The sequence below is a fragment of the Lithobates pipiens genome, unplaced genomic scaffold (genome assembly GCF_037356315.1).
Source record: "Lithobates pipiens isolate NorthernLeopardFrog02 unplaced genomic scaffold, aLitPip1_a1.2 Scaffold_30, whole genome shotgun sequence".
Classification (NCBI taxonomy): Eukaryota; Metazoa; Chordata; class Amphibia; order Anura; family Ranidae; genus Lithobates; species Lithobates pipiens.
This window is the reverse complement of record NW_027507791.1, coordinates 150,177,085-150,203,150: the sequence shown is the minus strand read 5'-3', so window position 1 is coordinate 150,203,150 and position 26,066 is coordinate 150,177,085. Positions and strand designations below refer to the sequence as shown.

The 26,066-nt window shown below is 44.2% G+C and overlaps 1 protein-coding gene across 2 annotated transcripts; it reads left to right on the top strand.

Moving 5' to 3' along the window:
- Positions 1 to 214: 214 nt before the first annotated feature.
- Positions 215 to 22,931, top strand: LOC143943290 (uncharacterized). Of its 2 annotated transcripts, none has more exons than XM_077464942.1 (6): positions 215 to 370; positions 2,679 to 2,723; positions 8,911 to 8,995; positions 13,537 to 13,615; positions 15,206 to 15,319; positions 21,930 to 22,931. In XM_077464942.1, exons 3-6 carry the CDS (start codon positions 8,927 to 8,929, stop codon positions 22,757 to 22,759), a joined length of 1,092 nt encoding a protein of 363 aa, XP_077321068.1. In that variant the 5' UTR covers positions 215 to 370; positions 2,679 to 2,723; positions 8,911 to 8,926; the 3' UTR covers positions 22,760 to 22,931. The 2 variants fall into 2 exon arrangements, with proteins under 2 accessions (XP_077321068.1, XP_077321067.1); XM_077464941.1 differs by having other exon boundaries at positions 13,537 to 13,660.
- The last annotated feature ends 3,135 nt before the right edge of the window (positions 22,932 to 26,066 follow it).

Here is a 26,066-nt window from a genome sequence, read left to right as displayed (position 1 = left end):
AATCTAATTGCAACTTATACACTTTCCAATTAGCAGTAGCTAAATCTGAACAATGACACCATTACGGCATCTATCACTTCACTGATATCTACATGTAAAATGGATTCAAGAAAACAATGTGCAGTAGATGACAAGAGCTGCTTTCTGTGTGTTGCCAGCCAAACTGCAAGGCACTGTGGGTAAGGTAGTTCTGCTGCTCCTGCAGTGCCATACAGTGGAAGAAAGAGGGAACTACAACCCCCAGCTGCTCTTTCCTGGTCTGACTCTGGGATCAGTGGCACAGATAGCCTGCACTTCCCAGCCCCTTTCCTTGGCTGCACAGCTCAGGATCCCTGGATCTGCTGCTGGGCTGAGCACACTGATAGATCAGGTAGGGGAAGGGGATGGTATAGTATGGATGATGGGGTGGGATGCATGTTATAAGAAAATCTGATGCATTATATACTCCAAAGAGTGGAAACAATAGGCTGCTGTTGGGTACAGGTTGTGGGTTGGCAGCTGCAGGTGGGGGGTGAGGGCTGGCACTGAGCTGGCTCCTGCTATCGCACAGATCAGACGTTGGTGGAAGATAGAGACAATGTTGTATAATGCTGGAAGGGGGTGGGGATCCTGTACATAGGATATGGGAGAAGTAACCACACGTACGTATGTAGAAGACTATAAAGTAATAGAAGGGAATAGCAACATAGGAATAAACAGGATGCAGAGACAGAGGGATCAGTGGGGAAGGTGATAGGGATCAGGCAGAATAGATTATCGGTTAGAACAGGCTGTACTTTCCCCAGGTTCTTCCATTGCTCAATATTCCATGTGGATAAAAATAAGCTCAGTGCAGTTTTATGCCGGCCATAGACCGATCAAGATTTGGTTGGTTCAGGCCATCTATGGGCAGGCTGGTTGTAATTAAGTTGACCCATCGAACCACTTGGGTGCAACCAGCCAGTTGGGTTTTTTCTTTACCCGATCATTGCTGGCGGCTATAGTGCTCATTGTATAGTGCCAGTGGGGAAGGCTTCCCTGCTGGCATAACACCAATCAACCTGTGGCTGAAGGAAACAACATTGCATAATCTATGGCCTGCCTTAGATACAAAGAAATGAAGGTGAACATACCAAGAAAGGTATACAATTTGGTAGGTTTTAGGACAAAGGCACTTGGGTGCTCTTAGCATAAAAACAGAGCATATTCCATCTTCCAGGAGGAATGGGTGCAGCGTACATCTTGCTGTCAGCAGCTCTATTAAGCTGGGTATAGACTAGTAGAGTTTCAAATGAAAATTCATACTAAGATTCTCAAACGTTCAAATTCCATTCGAAAGATTTTGTTTTAGTTTTTAAATGGTTGTAAAAGCAGAAGGTTTTTTTTTTTTTTTTTTTTTTTTTTTTATTCATTCTATGCATTAGCCTTCTGTGTGCAGCAGCCACCTTAATACTTACCTGAGCCCAACTCGATCCTGCGATGTTCAAGAAACTCGGCTGTGCGGGACTCTCCCGCCTCATTGGCTGACAGCAGCAAAGAGCCATTGGATCCTGTTTCTGTCAATCAAAGTCAGTGAGCCAATGAGGAGAAAGAGGGGGCCACCTCTCCATGTCTGAATGGACACACGGAGCTGTGGTTCGGCTCGGGGACCCCCATAGTAAGCTACTTGCTGTGGGGGCACTCAACAGAATGAAGGAGCTAGGAGTGCCAAAAGGGACCTGAGAAGAGGATCGGGCTGCTTTGAGCAAAACCAACTGCACAGAGAAGGTAAGTATAACATGTTTGTTATTTTTAACAAAAAAAAAAAAACAAGACTTTAGTATCACTTTATTATTCATTTTTGTAATGAATGGACTTTACTGAAAGGAACACCGCATACACTGTTAAGATTTTTTTTTCTCACTCTTCTCGTCCCTGCAGTCAAAAGTGAATATCAATCTGACCCCACTAATGATTAGAAAAACGAATGAATGTTCCTACACTGAAAAACATCTAATTAAATCATAATAGTGTATACCCAGCTACAAGCTGGCCATAGATGGATGGAAATTCACAGTTGTGAGCAGTACTTGTGTTCAGTGCAGTGTATGTTCACAAATGTATGTACAGGAGTTTGGTCATCACGTCACACGGGTACAGTGTGGGAATATATATTGAGTTGTGCATGTCCAGCTCTGTGTACAATCTAAGGAAGACAGAGCAGGCAGGTAGGTTTTTTACTGCAGAAGAGATATGTCAAAAGATGTGGTGACTGCATTCTTTTATTCTTTTTCTTTTTTTTCAGGCTTTTTCCGCTTTATTTTTTCCTGGTAACCTTGTGACATCTACCCTGTTTCCCCTGAAAATAAGACCTAGCGTGATTGTCGGTGATGGCTGCAATATAAGCCCTAGCCCCCAAATAAGCCCTAGTTAAAGTCCTTGTAGGTCTTCTTTTCAGGGTAGAGCTTATTTTTGGGGAAACAGGGTAGGGCTTATTTGGAGGGTAGGGCTTATGTTGCAGCCATCACTGACAATCACGCTAGGTCTTATTTTCGGGGAAACAGGGTACGTGTCTGTGTTTTTCTCTGCTGTATCTATGGGGGCAGCCAGTGTTGTCATGCAGGCTGGGCTTCAAACTTGTTTTGTTCATCTGCTCTACATGGATTGTTGAGACTAGTAGTTTATACATTAAAATAAGGTTATTTGTGTTTTCTTTGCAGCCATAGGAAATAACAAGAACACTGGATTCCTGGTAGAATCGACAGGTATTTTCTGTACTTTTAATTCATTTAAAAGGTTTTTATTAATAAGAGCACAAGGCACTACATGGTATATTTGCATAGGTATATTAAACCTTGAACAACAGGATTCTCAATATTCACAACAATATATAAGTGGTGGTGAATGTATAACCATCTTATTTATCATGTGCCTAAGCAGCATTGTGTAATACCTTGAATTCCCTGCACTCATAGCAAAGGGAAGTGCAACATTCAAACAAAATAATCACAAAAGGAGGTACAAATACATTTCAATTATAAGGAAAACTCTAGTCCAACTGGTAATGTGCATGGAGGTAATTATGTTTTAAAGAACTAGCAAATCTCTTGGCGGGTCACCTATTCTTCCATATAAGACTCTGAAATTAGCTCATAAAACCAACTACCCCATTAGTAATCTGTCTAAAGCCATCTGAGGAGTTCAACCAGCTCTGCCATATGTTTGTAAATTATTTTGGTGATTTCCTATGATGGTAAGTATTTTTTTCTCGGATAAGGATAGTGTTGACCTGTTGGATCCATTGTGTCATTTTCGGGGTGCGTGCCGAAAGCCAGAGTCGAGCAATCAGCTTCCTAGCCAGGTATAGGAGCCTTGTGAGGGCAATATATACTGGGGGGGGGGGGGGGTACAATTCTTCATTAAAATTCCCTACTAGGCATGTTAGCAAATCAGCTGCTAGCTGAACCTGGTATATACTATTGATTTTGGCAGTGATGGTGCTCCAGTACCTCATCAGTTTGGAGCATCTCCAGAGCATATGAATAAGATCACCAGGTTGGCCTTGACATTTCAGTCAAATTTTGCCTGCCCCATTTGTGTAACTGTACAGGTTTAAGATACACTTGGTGCAATATAAATAGATGGGACAGTCTATGCCGTGGATACTGACACCAAAGGTCCTACTCCCAAAATCTGCTCCCACTGTTCGCCATCAATGAGGCCAACATCTCTCTCCCATCCCTCCCTACAAGGTAAAAGGTCAGGGCTTGTATGTTCGACAATAGGTGAGTATAAATTCTAGAAATGATTCCTTTCTTCTCATGGTCAGTGTATATGGCGTCTAGGAAGACGGAGTCCTCTAGTTGCAGATTAAAGTGTCTACTCTGGCCCCTCAAGGCATAGTGCAGCTTAACATATTGGTAATGATGACCTTTAAGCATAGGGAATTCACTCAGTAATTGAGAGTACGGCTTTAGAACTGACCCATCAAGAATTTGGAAGAGGAATTGAATCCCCGCCTTTTCCCAAATCGGGTGTTTGGGGACCCTTTCTAAGCCTGTATAAAAGCGGTTTTGCCAAATGGGGGTTTGACGTATATAATCCGTCAATCCGAGTGTGTTCTTAATCCCCTTCGAGACCTTCGTCAGTAGCTGAGCCATGGGGCAATTAAATGGGATTTTAGGGAGTCCAATTTTCATATGGGACAGGGAGGTATAAGCTGTGTCCGGACCGATAAGGAGATTCCTGGAGGGGTCTGTAGTTGTCCCACCCCATGAAGTGTAGTAGTTGGGCTGCAAAGTAGTACATTTGTGGGTGCGGAACAGCCATTCCACCCTGACCTTTGGGGAGTTGCAGAGTGGCAGGTTTAATACATGCCACACCACCTCTCCAGATGAGGGTTCTGAACTGTGAGTCAATATGTCGGAACCAGTACTGTGGTATCCAGACTGGGGAGTTATGTAAAATATACTAAAATTTTGGTGCCCAGATCATTTTTACAAGATTTACCCGTCCGGTTACTGACAGTGGTAGTTTAATCCAACTGGCCTGTTTATGTTGAAACTTACCTAGTATTGGTTTCAGGTTCAGTGTAATATAGTTCCCTGGGTCTCCTGTCACTACTATACCTAAGTATTTGAATGAGGTAACAACTTGTATGTGAGAAACATCGTCTGGTAGAGGTGTCGGTAGAGGGGCCAGTGGTAAAAAAGCAGATTTGTGCCAGTCAATGGCAAAGCCCGACAGCTGCTCAAAATGGTCCATTAGGCGCATCACTGCCATCAGGGAATCCCCAGTATCTCCTAAGTACAGCAGGGTATCGTCTGCGTACAATGAGATTTTTTCCTCTCTCCGATCCCGCCAGAAACCCGCAATGTTGGGGGAGGCCCACACCATAGCTGCCAGAGGTTTCAATGCAAGGGCAAACAGCAGACGTGACAATGGGCACCCCTGCCATGTCCCCCGAAACAGAGGCAATGGCTCCGATAGGGTGTCATTAATCCTTACCTTCACCACGGGGGCAGCATACAATAGCTGAACCCATGATATGAATCTGTCGCCCAGACCAAATCGACGCAGTACCTCCCACAAATATTTACACTCCATGCTGTCAAAAGCTTTGGCAGCGTTGAGGGACAAAATAGCCCTGTTACCGGGGTTATCCGCTTGGATTTGAGGGTTGAATAACAACCTTTGGATGCTCAGCACAGTAGATCGGGTAGGGATAAAGCCGAACTGGTCAGAGTGGACCAGGTCCGCCACAACCCCCGAAAGTCTAGTTGCCAACACCCGTGCGTTAAGCAGTGAAATAGGCCTATAAGAGTCAGGTTGTAGTGGGTCCTTGCCAGGTTTTGGGATGACCACTATGTTAGCCTCATTCATAGAAGCAGATTAACCGCCTTCCTGAAGGGCATCGTTTAGGGTTGATAACAGAGTAGGTAAAAGAGTGTCCCCTGTTTCCCGTACGTTTCTGTGCACAGACCTTCAGTTCACGGTGATTTATTATTTGCCATCTGTGCCACTGCTAAAGTGAGCTCCTCAAAAGTCAGTGGGTTACTGAGGGTATCAAGGCCCTGTTGTGAAGGGAACATTGGTCCCAAAAAATGGCTCAGGTCCTCTTGCGTGGGATGCACTTTAGACGAATATAGATCTCTGAAGAAGTCCAAAAGCACTTCAGGGACTTGGGTCTGATCAGTAATCGCGTCACCATCAATGTTCTGAATGGCCTCTATATGGGTCATACCTTGTAGGGCTTTAGCTATCATGGCTAGCAAATGTCCAGTGTTTTCCCCTTTATTAAAGTATTTTTGCTGCAGGAAGAACTATTTGTTCTCCGCTGCAGTAGTGGAAACCTGCGGATACAGGGCCTGTGCTTTCTGCCACCTACTCTCTGATTTGGACGTGGGGGCAGCAATATACCGTTCCTTCCGCCTTGGCGGCCTCACTCTTTACCAGATTCTCACACTCTTTGGTCTTGGTTTGAGCCTTCAGACCATCCCAGATCACCGCAGACCCAGCTGAGCCCTGATTGAATTGTAAAAACTCAATCAGGGCTTTGGAAGTGGGATTAGACTCTGGAAAGATTGTGAACCAAAAAAGGCTGTGGAAGGTAAACCCATGTCGGGGGCTAGGGGAGGCAGTTACACGAGCACATAAGAGGGAGTGGTCCGAAATGTTGTGTGGAGCATACATCACGGAAGTGGTCTATGTATGCTCCAGGTTGTTGCCCAAACATAAATCAATGCGGGAGAGGCATTTATATGATGCTGAATAAGAAGAGTAGCAGTGCACATTAGGATTCTGGAGTGCCCCATCATTGGTGACAGTGGGAGGTATAGTTCAGAACCCTCATGCACTTATTCATTTGACCACACTATGAAGTTCTTCTAGCATTTTCTAAATATACTAAATCGTCCGAAAACGATCGGTGTGTACTGTGTTGAAGGTACACAGAACACCCACTGCTTCAGACGCCAACACACTACACAAGGCCGCCGCACTGGCGGCCTTATATAGTGTGGGGCGTGCACTACACAGCCTGAGCTATGATTGGCCACAGGGATCCTGCCTGTGGCCAATCATGGCTCTCCTCGCTGCTGGCGCTGTGATTGGCCAAGCATGCGGGGTCACAGTGCATGCTTGGCCAATCATGAGCCAGCAATGCACTGCGCCATCGCAGTGCATTGTGGGCTGTGAGCGCCACGCGAATTTGGCGCGAACGGACCAAAATGTTCGGACTTCGCCGAACGGACGAACAGCCGATGTTCGAGTCGAATGTATGTTCGACTCGAACACGAAGCTCATTCCTACCGGAGTACTAAGAATTTCGGTTTTTCCAAAAATCTGTCCATCGTACTTTGGTTTCAGCGGACAATACGGTCGTCAGTATGCTAGTTCGACGGACTAAGAATGGCGCATGCCCAGAAAGGATTTACACGGCGTAAGGGTGCTTTGCTGTGTCTTGGACTTCCTATTTCTAGTCCCGTCGTACGTGCTGTACACGTCATCGCGCAAGCTTTCGACGGACTGTTTGTGTATCCATGTGTGGTCAAGTCCGTTCAGTGGAAACTACGACGGATTGTCCGTCGGATTGTATGACGGACTAAGTACGCCATACAATCCGCTCGTGTGTACGCGGCATAAGTGTATGTACTTGTATCCTGTATGCTCCTGTTCATGTTTCTTATTCTGTAAGACATAATTGCTAATCCTCCATAAACGTAAAGCTGTTTGCTGTATAACAAGAAGCTTCCAGCCCAGCAATGCATTCCCCTGCAGGCAGTCCTATTAATGCCAATTGGGATGCAGCAGCTGCATGGACACAGAGGCTGCTACCAATATGATATCAGTGTGGGTACATGTCCCTGAACTCGCACATTTGGGGACATATACCCACATGGATGTCATGTTGGGAGCAGCCTGTGTCCATGCAGCTGCTGCGTCACAATTGATATTAATGGAACTGCATGCATGGGATGCACAGAACACTTGTACAACCGCATGCGGGTAAGCACAGTCCTGCACAGCATATGGTATCAGAATGCCTCTACCAGCTTGCCTTACTCCCATACTGCATCCTGGTGCCATTTCTTCCCCAGGTAAGTGACATGCACACACAACTGGCCATCCACATGATGTGGAAGAAAACATAATTCATCAGTCTAGGCCACTGTCTTCTGCTGCTCTGTGGTCCAATTCTGATGCTCATGTTAGGGTTGCCACCTTTTCTTCAAGTCAAACCTGAACACTTTAGGGGCACACAGCTATTTTTTTTAATAGTATAAACCAGGGATCTCCAAACTACGGCCCAAACATAAATCAATGCGGGAGAGGCATTTATATGATGCTGAATAAGAAGAGTAGCAGTGCACATTAGGATTCTGGAGTGCCCCATCATTGGTGACAGTGGGAGGTATAGTTCAGAACCCTCATGCACTTATTCATTTGACCACACTATGAAGTTCTTCTAGCATTTTCTAAATATACTACTTTTATTGGTTTAATTTGTAATCAAAGTGTTACCCTTGTTGTCACCTGGGGAAAATACTGGTAGTGTATATGACAAAGCCCGATCATCCACAAGGCAAACTAGTCAGGGGACCAGGGTCCAGTGGATGGCCAGAGGACCCATCTAAAACCTTCATGCCTATGCCGTACACCACGGGGATAACCAAATTGATCAAAGAAGTGCACATTGCCTGTAATTGTACAAGAGATAATACAATGCAAACAGGGTGGCTTCTCTGTGTCTCTTGCAATCCTTATCAATATCAGTCAAAGAGATGAAAGCAAAGCTGACACTTTGCCTAGGGCCATATTCTGCCTTAAAGGAGAAGTACGGCCAAAGCTTGAGCCGCTGAGTGTCTGAGCCAACCTATCCCACCCCCTCCAAAGCCCAGCACTCCAGTGAGTGTTGGGGGGCAAATCATCGAGCCGGTCACTGGCAGTCACCAGCTCTCTGCTCATGGAGCTCTGAGAACTGAGCGATCATCTGTGTTTGACCGCTCGGTTCTCGGCTTTAGAGTCGGCGAGTGATGCTGCATCCACCTAGGTAAGTATGATTTAAAAAAAAAAATTCCCATACTTCTCTTTTAAGCTATCTTTGACAGCCCACAGTGAGGTGAGAGATCAACAGGTGATCTGCTTCAAACTGCAGGGTCTGCAGAGGTAAACACTACTGCTTTGTGTGAAAAGCTGATTTTAAGCATATACATGACATTACATTTATGGAGGATTTATTTAGCTTTGTATTATGAACCTGCTCAGTGGTGTTTTTCTTTCACAGGCACTGAAAAGAGCCTGTGCAAGCTAACTCACAAATCTATGAAGTTTTTTGGGCCTTCCTGCTTACTTTTGCTAATAGGTGTCCCTCATTCCTATCTCAGAAGGTTATGCAATTGGAATTAATAAGCTAGCTTACAAAATTAAAAATGATTTCATTTATTTTTAAAGGCAACATCTTTTTCTGATGGAGGAATGTAAGACAAGAACAGGTGGAATCTTGGATGGCAAGCAAAAGTTCCTAGAAGATATGGAGGTAATCATTTCGTCACAAGATGTCTCTTCAATGTGCAGTATAGTCAGTGTTATCTGGTGCTTCAAATGGAGTAATCCTGATGCCGCGTACACACGACCAGACTTTCCGGCAGACTAGGTCTGAAGGGATTAGTCCATCGGACAATCCGATCATGTGTGGGCTAGTCCGATAATTTTTTGAAAAATAAATCAGACGGACCTAGAAATAGAACATGTTTCAAATCTATTTAACGGACTCAATTCCGACGGACTAAAATCAGGAAACCGCTCGTCTGTACTGTACTGTACTGGTCCGACGGGCCAAATACAACGCAAGGGAAGCTATTGGTTACTGGTTACTTGGCTATTGGTTATTGGCTATTGAACTTCCTTGTTTAGTCCCGTTTATGTCATCGAGTTCAAAACAAACGAACTTTCGAACAGACTTAGTCCGTTCGTGTGTGGCCAAGTCCTTGTGTACGGAAAGTCAGTCGAAACTCCGCCAAAAGTCCGTCGGGAAGACCTAGTCTGCCGGAAAGTCTGGTCATGTGTACGCTTCATAATGCCGCATACACACGATCAAACAAGCGGGTGGAAAAGTCCGGCAAACTGAAGTCCGCCAAACAATCCCCCCATGTGTAGCCTCCGGCATACTTTTTTGACCCGAAAGTACGGCGGACTTAGAAAGTAGTTTTACACTCCAATCTTCCCGCCGGACTCGCATTTTGGCGGACAATCCGGCCGTGTGTATGCCAGTCCGCCGTACTTTTGAAATGGGCGGACTTTTCCCGCCCGGAGAAAAGTCCGCTCATTTCGAACGGGTCTCCAGGTAGGCGGGGCACGTGAAGGAGACGTTGCTGGCCCCGTGCCCGGTCCCCGTCATTGTGAGCGGAGGACTCGGCGAGGCAACATCTGAAGAAGAGAAGAACAGAAGAACGGAAGGCGGCGGCGACAGAAGACCGGGCCACCGCCTGTAAAAGAGCTAGAAGAAGGCGCGGTGGCCCGGCAGAAGAACCGAAGAGGGGGACAAGACCCCCGAAGTCGGAAGAAGAGGCCGGCAGCGAGGAAGAAAGCCGGGCTCCTCCGCTAGTAAAAGAGCTACAAGAAGATAGCGGAGGAGTCCGGCGAGAAGAACTCCGAAGACGGAAGACCCACGGAGCTGTGCAATAAACTATTTTATCTTGTGTGTTGTGTTTTTTTTGTACTTTATTTTACAGGTGAATGGGTAGGGGTACATTGTACCCCATACTCATTCACATAGGGTGGGGGGCCAGTATCCGGGGCCCCCTTATTAAAGGGGGCTCCCGGATTCCGATAAGCCCCCTGCCCGCAGACCCCGACAACCAACTCCCAGGGTTGTCGGGAAGAGGCCCTTGTCCTCATCAACATGGGGACAAGGTGCTTTGGGGTGAGGGGGGGCGCGCGGCCCCCCCTTCCCCAAGGCACCCCCCATGTTGAGGTGCATGCAGCCTGGTACGGCTCAGGAGGGGGGCCGCTCGCTCGTCCCCCCTTTCCTGGCCGGCCGGGTAGCGTGCTCGGACAAGGGTCTCATGTGGACCTGGGGGGACCCCCACGCCGATTTTATTTCAGCATTGGGGTTCCCCTTTAAGTCCATACCAGGCGGCGGGGCCAGCGACGTATCCTTCGCGGGCCCCGCCTACCTGGAGACGCGCTCGAAACGAGCGGACTTTCCTCCGCGTGTGTGGGCGAGTCCGTTCATTTCAAAAGTAGGGCGGATAGTACGGCGGACTTAGTACGCCGTATTAGTCTGCTGAAAAGGTGCCGTGTGTGGGCAAGTAGCCCGTTCGGAAAGTCCGACGTACAGTCTGGCGGGAAGTCCGCCAGACTAAGTACGTCGGACAGACGGCTACGTGTGTACGCGGCTTTAGTGGTATAGTCTGTGGCTGTAATAGCTGGATGGTGATGTATCCATAGGTTGGGTGGTTGGAAAAGAAAGGGCTATTAAGGTTTTAAAAGGAAGGCAGCCATCTTTCAGAGTGTGTCCAGAACTCTGCAAGACATGTAAGGAAGAAACAGGGAGACGCTGACCTGAGTGTAGTATTAAAATGATGACTTTAATAGGATAAGATTAAAAACACTTACAAGATGATAGATGCATGCTCGTCAAAGTAAAGTTCAGTCCTGGCATTCCACATGGCTCAGCTGGTTCCACCACTGTTCCGGATAGCTGAAAAGGATTGGGCAGCTGGCTGGAATGGATCACAGTGTTTCACCAGGAACCAGGCTTCTATCTATCTATCTATCTATCTATCTATCTATCTATCTATCTATCTATCTATCTATCTATCTATCTATCTATCTACCTACCTATCATCTCGTAAGTGTTTTTAATCTTATCCTATTAAAGTCATCATTTTAATACTGCACTCAGGTCAGTGCCTCCTCCTCCCTGTTTCTTCCTTACTTCTCTTCAATGTAATGGACACTGTGTAGTGTAGCTAAAAATACTGTGCTCCATATACAGTATAAATGGCAAAGGAAAGCAATACAAGTCATATTTTTTCAGCCAAAAAGCAGTCTACAATATAACTAAAGCAGCGTATTGTTCTAAAAAGAGGAACTGGCTTTTTGAGGCTGAGCCCAAAACTATGATTAACATGCATGCATTGCCTCTATTCCAGTCCCGTTAGACTTCTCTACTTTATCTATGAATGTCATTGTTCAAAACTTTATGACCTATCAATAAAAATCTTTTGGAGTTTAAAGGAAAGTGAAGCTGGTGAAATCACAAGATGCAGCTAGTTAAAGTGACACTGTTGCTTCTTCAAAAAAACTCAGGCAGCTCCACCTTGTACTAGAAGATAATGAATACTTACCTTTAGGGATGAGCTCAGGTTTGGTTCCAGCTTGGGTTCGGAATGAACTTAGAAAGAAGCTGTCACTCCCACACACAGCCACCCAATCAGTTGTAACCAGGACATTTCCCGCCTGTGCATGTACAAAAAGGGACAGGGATGCTTGTGACATCATCAACCTGATATGGCCACATGATCATTTTAGGTCAACGTCATTGATAATGTTATTAACCCAATAAGGCCACATGACCATATTAGGTCAACATCAATGGCAATGTTATTGGCCTTATCAGGCCACATAGTCATATTAAGTCAATGTCATTGACAATGCAATTGACCTAATAAGGACACATCTTCATATTAGGGCAACTTCATTGACAATGCTATTGACCTAATAAGGTCAACGTCAATGGCAATGTAATTGGCGTAATAGGGCCACATGGTCATATTAGCTCAATGTCATTGACACTGCAATTGACCTAATAAGGCCACATGACCATATTAGGTCAACATCAATGGTAATGTTATTGGTCTAATCAGGCCACATGGTTGTATTAAAGAGGAAGTAAACCCTTCCAAACAACTTGGACCTATAGGTAAGCCTAGATTAAGGCTTACCTGTAGGTCCAAGCAATATCTCCTAAACCTATATGGTTTAGGAGATATTTGCCCGAAAATGGGCACCGCTGTCTACGGCGCATGCGCCGTAGACAGCGGCGCGCAGGCGCACTAAATGCGGCAAATCCAAGAATGGATTTGCCTAATTTGTCGACTCCCGTGCGCATGCGCGGGAGTGACGTCATCGCGGCTTCGCCGTATGGCAGCGGCGGAGCTGCGAGACGCGACTCCCGTGCGCATGTGCGGGAGTGACGTCATCGCGGCTGCGCCGCTGTGATTCGTCGGAGCTGCGAGACGCCACCAGCAACATGGATGCGGCGGACTACAGGGGACAGCGGCGACTTCGCTGGCTCCTGTGTCAGGTAAGTGACACATAATGAGCTACTATGCGATGCATAGTAGTCCATTATGCTTTAACTTTGCAGGGAAAAAAAGAGGAAGTAAACCCATCAGGGTTTACTTCCTCTTTAAGGCTCCATGTACACCCAGCCTACATTGACCGTGGCAGCAGGAAAAACGCAAAACGCATTGTTTTCCCATGGCCGGTGGTCAAAACGTTCCTATCCAGAATGCAATTCTTCCTCATTCAGGGGAGGGAGGTTGAAGCTCTTCTAACTGCAGCAGCTCTTAAACTCTGATAAAAGCCTATGTGTACATTGACACATGGAGTTGAGTTTAAGAGCTTTGGCAAAAAAACACCAAAAGCTCCTAAACTCAAGTTTAGGAGCTGCTAGTGTACATGAAGCCTAAGTTAACGCCATTGACGATGCAATCAACCTAATAAGGTCACAAGGTCATATTAAGTCAACATCATTGTCATGAGAATCCTCGCCCCTTTGTGTACATGAAGCTTTGGGGTGGGGTAAGCTCATCCTTACTTTTTTGGCCTGCTACAAGGCTATTTTTCACTCTGTTGCAGATCCAAACTATAAAAAAGGTGCTTTAGAGAAGATCATATATTTTTTTACCAATCTGGGATTATTTTCCAGAAGAACCTTTGCAAGAAGGCAGGATATGTTCAGTGACATTTAATGCAATTTAATGCAATAACACAGTTTTTTTCCCTTCTGTATTGTAGTACTGTAGATTCACAATGTAGATTTTAAATTCTTCTTTATTCTTTCTTTAGGAGTCAACAAAATCCGATGAAGAAACTGTGTGTTTTTCAGTGGAAGAGCTGGATTCTTTAGAAGATCGGGAAAAGCAACGTAATAAAAATACAACAAAAATTCACCAACGCCCAAACATAGTGGGTGAGGGATAATCAGTGTTACTTTTTTCCCCAATACCCCACACAGCCACTTAATTATAAATTCTACTGAAAACCCAATAGTAGAATTAGTTTGAGGCCTCATTCACACATGTGTGTCATAGCAACAGCAATAAAACATATGCAATAGCGCATATTACCACAAGGCACGTGCTTCTTGTGTGGGGCATTGCAGTGCAATGGGTGACACAGCATCCCACAACGCATTGTAGTGCTCTGCATTGCTAAAAAAGGGGTTGTGTGTGTTTTTAGATCCATCGTGGTGGGTTGGCAGTCTATTCATAATAAATGGGCTGCCTTAACAAAAAGCTCATTAATATGTATTTGCACATGTGCATTAACTCACCACAAACGTATAGCTAAAGTTTGTCTTTATATTCTCATGCAGGTGAGTGATTCTGGTGACAGTCTTATCTTACTACATGGGTTATATGGGCAAGCCAAGTACGGTATAAACTTTACAAAGGATTCTCACTATCGTTGTTGGATCCTAATTTTATAAGTATTCTGTTCATACGCAAATATCCAAGCACCCACTTTTTAAACTAAATTAATATTTTCCTATAATTTTTCAGAGATCTTGTGAAATAACTGTGAAATTCCGCTTTGCAGCTAATGTACATAAGGGGGTGAGATGCTCATGATATCGTTGACCTAATAAAGGGACATGGCCATACTAGGTCAAAGTCATTGACCTTATATGGCCATGTGGCCATATTAGGTCAGTGATGTCACAAGCCCCACCGTCCTGCATATGTAAAATTGTGGTTTGGGGAATCTCACTCCTGCAGCTCATTGGTACAGCAAGGATATCTGACTTGTGGGGTTTGGACTGAGCCTGATCCGGATTGAACCCAAGCTCATACTTATTTCTGACCTGTATTTGTCCTGGTTTAAAGGTGAATTATGGACTTTTCTTCTGGGTCATAGGAGCGCACTTACTTTTGCTCTCCTCTGATCCAGAGTCAGCTTATATCGGGCTATTGCCCACTGTCAGCTGATGACACAGAGCCACTCCAGGCTCTGGAAGGATCCCGACCATATTGGCGGCATTCACCCAGCTGGCTGATTGACGGCTAGCTCCAGGTCTCAGCATGCAGCTGTGCCTGCACCTCTCCAGCCCAGTGTTCCAGTTAGTGCTGTAGGGGCAGAGCAGAGAACAGAGACTGACAGTTACTACTGTCCGCCCTGAGCTGACCGAGAACGGATCGATCAGCTGTCATGTAATTTCTCATTTATTTGGCTTAGAGCCGACATGGGACAGCTGCAGCATCAGGCTGTGCTGCAGCATAGGGGTGAGTATGTGTGTTTGTTTTTTATGGCCCAAACCTCTCCTTTAGATCGGATTTGTCACTCCATAGACTTGTAAGGGAATGCAAAACCCATTTGCAGCCGTCAACACAGGCCCTTATAGTCTCCATAAATTTACAGTTGTTTGGTTTTTTATTTTGTTTAAATAGACGTTTATCATTTCACTAATACCTGCTTAAAATACTTAAACTAAAATACACAATCTTTTATTGTTCAGGTTACCTTTATGTGAAGCCTGAGACTGTATCCAAGATTCAGAGTGGAGAGGAGATGTGCGTGAGTAGTGATTTATACACACACAAGAGGAAGAGACAGACATACTCCTCCCCAGGTATGATTACATATATAGTAGGTGAGGCTGAAAAAAGACACATCAAGTCCAACCTATGTGTGTGATTAAATGTCAGTGTTACATTGTATATCCCTGTATGTCGTGGTCTTTCAGGTGCTTATCTAATATTTTTTTTAAACTGTTGCTGCCCCCGCTGAGACCACTGTCTGTGGAAGGAAATTTCACATCCTTGCCGCTCTTACAGTAAAGAACACTCTACACAGTTTAAGGTTAAACCTCTTTTCTTCTAATTTGAACGAGTCTTATTAAACTCCCTTCCACAAAAAAGTTTTATCCCTATTGTAGGGTCACCAGTACGGTATTTGTAAATGGAAACCATATTCCCTCTCAAGCGTCTCTTCTCCAGAGAGAATAAGTTCAGTACTTGCAACCTTTTCTCATAACGAATATCCTCCAGACCCTTTATTAGCTTTGTTGCCCTTCTTTGTACTCGCTCCATTTCCAGTACATCCTTCCTGAGGACTGGTGTCCAGAACTGGACAGCATACTCCAGGTGCGGCCGGACCAGAGTCTCGTAGAGCGGGAGAATTATTGTTTATCTCTGGAGTTAATCCCCTTTTTAATGTATGCCAATATTCTGTTTGCTTTGTTAGCAGCATGCCATTGCTGAGCCTATCATCTACTAGGATCCCCAGGTCCTTTTCCGTCCTAGATTCCAGAGACTTTCCCCCCAGTGTATAGATTGCAGTCATATTTTTGCCACCCAAATGCATTATTTTAAATTTTTCTACATTGAACCTCATTTGCCATGTAGTTGCCCACCCCAATAATTTGTTCAGATCTTTTTGCAAGGTTTCCACATCCTGCGGAGAAGTTATTGCCTTGCTTAGATTAGTATGGTCCGCAAATACAGAGATTGAACTGTTTACCCCATCCTCCAGGTCGTTTATGAACAAAATAAATAGGATTGGTCCCAGCACAGAACCATGGGGGACCCCACTACCAACCCCTGACCATTCCGAGTACTCCCCATTTATCACCACCTCTGAACTCGCCCTTGTAGCCAGTTTTCAATTTATGTACTCACCCTATGGTCTATGCCAACGGGCCTTATTTTGTACAGTAAACGTTTATAGGGAACTGTGTCAAATGCTTTTGCAAAATCCAGATACTCCACGTCTATGGGCCTTCTTTTATCTAGATGGCAGCTCACCTCTTCATAGAAGGTTAATAGATTGGTTTGGCAAGAACGATTCTTCATGAATCCATACTGATTACTGCTAATGATACCATTGTCGTTACTAAAATCTTGTATACAGTCCTTTAACATCCCTTCCAAGAGCTTGCATACTATTGATGTTAGGCTAACTGGTCTGTAATTCCCAAGAATGTATTTTGGGCCCTTTTTAAATATTGGTGCTACATTGGCTTTTCTCCAATCAGCTGCTACCATTCCAGTCAGTAGACGGTCAGTAAAAATTAGGAACAATACAGCTTTTGCAGACTTCCTAATGCTAATATCACAGGCAATGCCATTTAGTGAAAATGCCAGTCTGTCTGTGCCATTGTTCATCTATGTCAATAGCAGTCTGTTAATATCAATGTTTAAAGCTGAACTCTGGTTATAAAAGACTGATATTACTGTGGCTCTGTATCAGCATCAATACAGCATTAATGTTTTTTTTTTAGTGCAAACAGAAAAAGCACCTGCATTTGACCTGGTATTAGCCTCTTGCAGGTCCCTGTAGAACAGGGTTGGAGTGTCAAAGCAAGAAGTAGTTCAAGTTTATGCACTGACATGCACATTCTGATAGGAGGAGAGAGCAGAGTGACAGAGAGATAGGCTCATTGCTGTGCTGCTTCTCCTTTCACCATCTAATCAAAGGCTTGGACTACCTGGACTCAAAGGAAGGGCATTAAATGGTGCTGGCCATGAGACTGAGGGCATCTGGTGGTAGAAATAAAGCACTGTGGGGAAACCTCTATGGATTAAAGGTGAATATTGAAGAGGTTTGGTACCAGTTACAGGGGTAATATTGTTTGGTTCTGTGAGACTGTTTCAGCTTTGATAAGCTGACATGTTGTAGTTTAGCAACAAAAAGTCTAATGCGCCATACACACGATGAGATTATTGGACGAATGATCATCTGTTTTTTATTGCATGCTAATCTCAGATCGAATCTGATGAGTTTACTAAAGTCACGAAAATTCCCGCACGACAGAAAAAAAAATCGGAAGTGATGTCATGTGTTGTAATGCATTTGTATTGCATTTTCGAACAATGGCTGTACTGATTAAAAGAAAATTGTACGATCTGGCATCGTATGAAAAAAATTGCATGTCCGATAGAATAATATCGGATGAACTGTCCTGATCAGCTCTCGAAAGCTCTGTACGAACGATCCGATTATCGTACGATCGATTCGAAAGCGGTATTTTCTGTACGATTTTCTGATCGTGTGTACGGGGCATAAGGATTTTCTAATGTTGTTTTCTATGGTCATTAAACCATTTGAAGTTAAATGCCCACTTTCCGGCTTGAGAGAGGTGGCAAAATGTTGGTAATGTGGCGGTGGAATTAAAGTGTAACGTCATCTAAATAGGGAAGTTCCACTTTTCTGACTCCTCCTCACCTCCTCTTCAACTTTTGGCACTGTAAAATTTTGTGGGGGAGTGGGTACCTGGTTTTGACAGGTACATGTTCCTACTTATGCCCAGATCCCCTAGGTGATCAAAGCAGAAGTTCGCCCCCTCCTTCCCTTTCCCTGCAGTCTTCTGGGACACATCACAGGTTTTTCATTCTAGGGTGAAGATCCTCCTTAACATCAGACACCATAGGACATAGAGCTGCAGGAAGTGTCTGGGCACGATACTGCACTTTGGGCCCTGGATGCTGGTCTGCATGGAAAATCCACTATGCTTTTTTCATTTAGTAACATTTCATCTGCTCTGTCTGCACTTAGTACAAGATATAGCAGGTAGGCATCAAGCTGAAGTGTAGTCAAGGAACAAAGTCACAGGTCAGTAACATATGGTAGTGAAGATAAAGACAGCTGCAGGTACTCAAAAGGGGAAAATATCAGCTGGAGAGAGCACAATAATCTGGCAAACAGGAAGTGCAGAGACATGGCTTAAATCAGGAAGTTCATGGGTGGAGAAAGGAGTTTCAAGGTTCACGAGAAACAAGAGAGAAGGCAAGATTATCCTTTCATCAGTTCAGTTCACCCGTTTATTTATCAGTTCAGTTCATCCATTTTTCATCAGTTCAATTCATCCGTTTTTTCATCAGTTCAGTTCATCAGTTTTTTCATCAGTTCCTCTGTTTTTTCATCAGTTCAGTTCATCTGTTTTTTCATCAGTTCAGTTCATCAGTTTTTCATATGTTTTTTTACATCCACTACCAATGCAAAAACGGATGAAAAACTGACCATTTGTCAGTTAGGCCCCTTTCACACATGCGGATGGTATGTCCGTATTTCATCCATCCGTTTGCGGATGAAATACGGGCCATACATTCATCCCTATGGGATAGCGGGTGTCTGCGGATGAGCATCCGCAGACACCCGCTATTGTCCGCCTCCGCAAATGTCCGATTCTGCAGACGGAGGAAAATCCTATTTTTCTGTCCGTCTGCAGAGCGGATCGGACGAACACGGACAGACGGTCCGTGCTCGTCCGATCCCCATAGAGGAGAGCGGAGAGCTGACAGGGCGGTCCCCGCACAGTGTGCGGAGACCGCCCTGTCCGCAGCCAGCTCAGCGGGGACAACGGAGCGATCCCCGCTGAGCGAGCGGATCATCACGGGGCAGATCTTTACTGATCCGCCCCGTGTGAAAGAGGCCTTAACATCCAGTTTCGTACGATCTGTTTTTTTGATGGATGAAAAATAGAGCTTTCATCCGTTCAAAAAAATGGATGTTGACGGAAATGGATGAAAAAGGATGACAATAGATGATCATCCGTTGTCATCCTTTTTCCATAGGAATGCATTGATGTCCGTTTTTCATCCATCAATGGATAGATGAAAAACGGACAGACGGTCCGTATGTGTGAAAGGGGCATAGAGATCAGGGAGCTGTCCAACATCTTAGGTGGCTCAGCAAGAAGAGGTCCCGGCTTCAGGTCCAGGCCCTGACAAAGTGGCTGATTGGTGGTTCTTTGTGAATAGTCTACTAATGCCACTCTCCCAAGATCCTCCACTTTGCTCACATAATTGAGCATCAAGTGATTAAGGATTTTTCATAATAAAACAAAAATATTTGGGTCAATTACTGTACCTACTCAATGCAGCCTCTTTCCTAATATAAATGTTATTCTTCAAATCTATTGTAAAAAATTACAAGGAAAAAATACACACATATAAGAAATCATGTCAACGTTATAGGTAAGGAAAACAGTCATGGGCAGCTGTCCAGAGCAAACGAAGAGCAGGGGACATAATATGTAATAATTATATGGATTAATAATGAAAGACAGGAAAGATATAAAAATGCCCAGAATGCAGCAATATTGTGAAATGCATGTACTGTACATATATATTTTGCTAACTGTATGATTACATAGGCAGAGTACTCAATATATTATCTTATTTTCTATTTTGCATGTGTTGTATTTGTATCCTCATTTGTATTCAAGCAAAGTGACAGTGACAGGATTTGGATTTTTAACAATGCCAGGTGTGACGAATTTCAGATACTCCTGTTGAGCATCTCCGCCAGACCTGTGTCTCCTGTCCTCCAAACGCACCCACAGCCTGCAGATTCGCCATAACCAGTCCTTAACCCCTCAATCACAAGACAAGCCACACAGGTGTTGAGGGTTAAACATCCAGAGAATAAACTGTTTACTAAGTGCCAAACATACACTTTTAACACCGTTAGGGACACTCCCCTTAGTCTGGTCATGGGGGGGTAGGGGACAAGGAAGAACCAATGGAAACTCAACACTTGTATATTCAAACAACTACAGTTGAAGCACATGAAGGGATTATGACAAGCAGGCAGCCCCTCCTTACACATCCCCTGCTGGGATGTGTCTCCAGACCAGACCTTTTGTCTACATGCCATGACTCAACACAATTAAACACAGCAACAAGAGGGGGGTGGGGGAGAAGGGATGTAGCATTAAATTACATTATCTCAATGCTACTTTGTCCCCAAGTCTTGTAGCCCCATGCTTTGGGAATACCGCCATCTTGTATATGTCTTTATCAGCTAAAAGCCCAGCCACATATATTGCATTCACCCAGTTCCGATGAACTGGCGACTCTGGACACAAATGTCTGGAGGTGGCATCTTCTCCAGGTGGTGGGAGACAGCAAGTAGCCCTCCAAATCTCATGTTCTTTACTGGGCCATTGTCTGTGGGTAGGAGGCGAGTCCACAGCCCCTTCCAAAACACACAGTGACAGTTTTTTCTGTTACACCATGGTTGCTTACATTCCCTTGGTTTGAATCTTTATAAAAAAAAAAGTTGTTTAAACACCTCAGACAGAAATAGGCTAGGTTCTAAAAAGTGATCCATGGTGTATCACTTACCAAATGTGGCTAAGTAACTGTTCTAAGGGGTTCAGATGGCGAACCTCCTGAATGCCAGTTCTTTTTTTTGTTTTGCCGAATGACTATATTGAATGGAATTATCACACACAATGCCATTGACTTGAAAGGGCAAGTGGTCTGTCAACTTGAAAAGCTACATACAATTTGCTGCAACATTTGCACAGTCCCCTTGAGCTCTATGTTTGGTTTTAGTTTGGCAGTTGAGAGTGGAAAAACTGCACCTCAACCACCTGTTTTTACTTCCCGCTACTCACCTATGTGAAAGAGACTTTATAGTTTCTCCTAACCTCTGTGCCTATCATTTTTTGGCCAGCTTCGTCTGGATGGGCAGTTGGCTGGCAAAGGAATCATGATAAAAACAGTCTACTAATTGTTCAAAACCAAATCCATAATATTTGGGGAAGGGTTAATTGTAATGTCTGTACTTAAACTGCAAAAAATAGTTATACCTCTGCATGTCAGTCTTTATCAGGACTTTGAATACAAGCGTTGCCTGATTAGATGACGTAGGGATTGTTAAGTCACTGCCTTGCCTCATCACCTCTTCCAATTAGAGAATGCATTGTTTTTATTAAAGTAAATACAAGGCATTCTGTAGATGGTGGCCATGCTGACCGAGTTACCCCCTGCGTTCATTATGTAGAAGGGCAAACACTGGAAGACCATGACACTCACTGTAGTAGACTACTTGCACAACATTTCTACAGGCTGGACCAGTGTAACTGCAATACCAATCATACCTAAAGTTAAATCATAAAATTGTGTAAAAACCTGTAGATCTAAAGAGAGGCTATGATGGTGCTGTCCTTGGTGTGTTGTGGTGTAATAATAAATGTGCATTAATGCTCGTTGTGTTATACATTAATGCTTGTTGTGTTACACATTAATGCTTGTTGCATTAAGATAGGCCATTCCGTTTTAGTAGGCTACCAATGCACCTCAATGCAGTCAAAACTGGGCAAGGTACAGAAAATGTGAACCACATCTCCAAATAAATGAAGATTAATTGATCAAACTTGTATATAGGACATCATATTGTAAATAATCCATTACATTTGTTTTAATTGTTCACTGCATTTTCTTACTTATTAGATACCTCTTTAAATAAAGATATCCGATCCCCATCAAGGCCATGTAGAAAACAGAGGACAGTTAAAAGTCACACAGCTGCATTAGCTCCACCTTCCACAGAGCAACAAGGTAAGAGCTCCAAGACTGTAGCCAGCAAGAGTGACCTAAACACCACAGCATATACCTGCAGCGAATGTGGTGACTATTTCAATGAGCATTCCCTTTTTCTTAAACACCAAGCAACCCATGTTGAGCACAGAAACTTAGTAGTCAAATATGACAGTAATGTGCATTCAACAAAGCACCAAGGAGTCCAAACTAATGAACAAACAGAGAGCCGCCTCCGGAGGAGAAAACATGTGGTCTACAACTCTAGTACAGTTACAGAGAAGAGAGTTCAGAACGAGCCAAAATCTTTTATCTGTAAAGAGTGTGGAAAGAGCTTTACTCAAAATGCTAGCCTTATTGTACACAAGAGGACTCATACTGGTGAACGGCCTCATACTTGCAAAATTTGTCTCAAGAGCTTCATCAGTGGGTCCTACTTGGTCATGCATCATAGAGTTCATACAGGGGAGAGGCCCTATGTCTGTAATGACTGTGGCAAACGGTTTATAAGCAGTTCAAACCTTATTATCCACCAGCGTGTCCACACAGGAGAAAAGCCGTACCTATGCACTGAGTGTGGCAAGTGTTTTGGTCACAGTTCACATTTAGTAAGGCACCAGAAGGTCCATACTGGTGAACGTCCTTTTACTTGTGCTGAATGTGGCAAGGCTTTCTCCAGAAGCTCGCACTTGGTCAGACATCAAACCATTCACATGAGAAGTGTGGCTAATTCAGCCGTGTGACATTGTGGACAAGAGATGAGACACTAATGAGATATGGAAGGAGACACTTTCAATGTTCTGCACTTTTTATCTTCCATAAATCTATGTCTGCAGCTTATTCTTAAACCAGTTCCAAGTCATTGTATATTTATTGTTGTAGTGCTTTATAAAAAAAAAAAAAAAAATTAAAGAATTCCACCAACATTGGAAAATAATTTGAGTTTAATAAAAGCAGGGTTTAATTTTGTATTTCTAAAAGCATCTTAATGTGACCCTGTTTTTATGCTATCCAACACATTCAGAAGGTGTAGTTCAGGAAGAGGGTGAAGATTTCCTTTGCTGTCTGTGAGTATTCCTCTTTTTCTCATACAGGGTTATTCTGCTCCAACTGCTGCAAACTAGTTACAAGGACATTTTAAAGGGGAAGTCCATGTTTGACCCCTTTACACCAATAGGAGTCAGCACTTTAAACCGATTGTGACTTCTGGAGGTGGGAGGAGCTTGATTGGCTGCACGGTGCTGACTTAATTGGAGCCCATCCTACTGGCTCCTGATCAATCGGTAGTTGACTGTGAGCCGTCTGTGACAACTCGGTAACAGTTCTGGAGATGCTCATAAAGTGTGCCCCCGGAAAAGACAAGAAAAAACATGCACTAATGGAAGGTGTGTCAGACCATAGGATAAAAGAGCCCAAATGAATTTATTAGTTTATACTAAAAAAACATCTAATGCTTTTTTATTAGGGCTTTAGTTAAAATTAGAATCCCCAATGGGTTTAAAATGGAGCTCTCTGTGTAGATCTGTGTAAGGAAGCTAATTGCTGGATCAATGGGGTTACTGGCCAGAAGTCAAGATAAGACTTGTTTGCCTCAAATATCTACATACAGTAGCTGTTGTAAAGGGTTAACTGCACTCCCCACTCTCATTCAACCCCTTAAATACCTGAAATGATAATAAATAGTTCACACTGCTCAACCTGTCCAGAACCAGCACTGGGGCTGATTTACTATCATTTTTTCTTTTTCTTTTTATTATATTTTTTTATATTTTTCCAATATACTAAAATATACTGTAAATATGTATTTCACATACATTACAACAATCTTTCCAGTAGTGATGGCCGAACGGTTCGCCCGGCGGTCGTTTCGCGGCGAATTTCCGACATTCGCGGTCCGCACGTTCGAACGCCTTTTTCCGTCGTTCGCCGCGGCGGACTTACGTGTTTAATGTATACAAGAACTTTAACCTTTGGTGACACGTTTATCATGTGATACAGGACAGCCAATTGAGACATGACAGCACATGGACACTTGTACATTCCCCCTAACCTATAAATACACCCGATCCGGTGGCCATTTTACATTCTTTCTTCTGTTAAGATAGGGACAGGTTCCTGTGTGGAGTAGGGAGAGATAAACCACTAGCTATTTGGTACACAAAAGTTCTTTTCAGGACTGGTATAGGTGTTAGGTGTTGATAGGTTTGCTGTGCTGCTGATTCTTGCAGCAGCCTGAGTGTCTTTTGTTAGTTTAGAGAAAGGGAAAGGACGGTGTATGCTACAGGGACAGCCAGATTAGTCTTTCATCATCATCATCATCATCATCATCATTAGCTGTTACTATCAAGGTCCACAAAAGAGCTGTTCCAGTAACCACTAATCGTTCTCTTTTTTTGCCAATTTGTATAGGGACAGGAAGGAAGCAGTGTTGTCAGGCAGTGAGGGTAATTTTAAAGACTTGCTGTTATTATTAGTTCCACAAAGGTTCTTTTCAGGACTGGTATCAGTGGTACAGTAATAGGCTTGTACATGTATAATATTCTTTCTTCCAAATATAGAAAGGATATTATACTTGACTGCTGCCCTTCTGCTGCAGTCTGCTAAACATTCACAACTCACTTGTTCCACAAAAGTTCTTATAAGGACTGGTAACTTGGTATAGGGTGCTACGGTACATAGGCTTGAGTGCGGTACAGTCTGCTGTTCTGTAAGGACCGCTATCGGTCCACAATAGATAGGGTTGACGTGCACCACTGCTGACCGCTGCCCTATACTGCAGCAGTCCTTCAGCGGTATAGGGACTGACGTACAGTCTGCTAATCACTAACACACAACCTGCTTGTTCCACAAAAGTTCTTATAAGGACTGGTAACTTGGTATAGGGTGCTACGGTACATAGGCTTGAGTGCGGTACAGTCTGCTGTTCTGTAAGGACCGCTATCGGTCCACAATAGATAGGGTTGACGTGCACCACTGCTGACCGCTGCCCTATACTGCAGCAGTCCTTCAGCGGTATAGGGACTGACGTACAGTCTGCTAAAAACTAATACACAACCTGCTTGGTCCACAAAAGTTCTTATAAGGACTGGTAACTTGGTATAGGGTGCTACGGTACATAGGCTTGAGTGCGGTACAGTCTGCTGTTCTGTAAGGACCGCTATCGGTCCACAATAGATAGGGTTGACGTGCACCACTGCTGACCGCTCACCTATACTGCAGCAGTCCTTCAGCGGTATAGGGACTGACGTACAGTCTGCTAAACACTAATACACAACCTGCTTGTTCCACAAAAGTTCTTATAAGGACTGGTAACTTGGTATAGGGTGCTACGGTACATAGGCTTGAGTGCGGTACAGTCTGCTGTTCTGTAAGGACCGCTATCGGTCCACAATAGATAGGGTTGACGTGCACCACTGCTGACCGCTCACCTATACTGCAGCAGTCCTTCAGCGGTATAGGGACTGACGTACAGTCTGCTAAAAACTAATACACAACCTGCTTGGTCCACAAAAGTTCTTATAAGGACTGGTAACTTGGTATAGGGTGCTACGGTACATAGGCTTGAGTGCGGTACAGTCTGCTGTTCTGTAAGGACCGCTATCGGTCCACAATAGATAGGGTTGACGTGCACCACTGCTGACCGCTCACCTATACTGCAGCAGTCCTTCAGCGGTATAGGGACTGACGTACAGTCTGCTAAACACTAATACACAACCTGCTTGTTCCACAAAAGTTCTTATAAGGACTGGTAACTTGGTATAGGGTGCTACGGTACATAGGCTTGAGTGCGGTACAGTCTGCTGTTCTGTAAGGACCGCTATCGGTCCACAATAGATAGGGTTGACGTGCACCACTGCTGACCGCTCACCTATACTGCAGCAGTCCTTCAGCGGTATAGGGACTGACGTACAGTCTGCTAATCACTAACACACAACCTGCTTGTTCCACAAAAGTTCTTATAAGGACTGGTAACTTGGTATAGGGTGCTACGGTACATAGGCTTGAGTGCGGTACAGTCTGCTGTTCTGTAAGGACCGCTATCGGTCCACA

Bases quoted from the DNA above. Each gene is read 5' to 3' on its own strand.
- LOC143943290 (XM_077464941.1), top strand. From the start codon at position 8,927: ATGGAGGAATGTAAGACAAGAACAGGTGGAATCTTGGATGGCAAGCAA. The intron at 8,996-13,536 runs GTAATCATTTCG...TTCTTTCTTTAG, and splicing joins AGTTCCTAGAAGATATGGAG to GAGTCAACAAAATCCGATGA. The intron at 13,661-15,205 runs GTGAGGGATAAT...TTTATTGTTCAG, and splicing joins CCAACGCCCAAACATAGTGG to GTTACCTTTATGTGAAGCCT.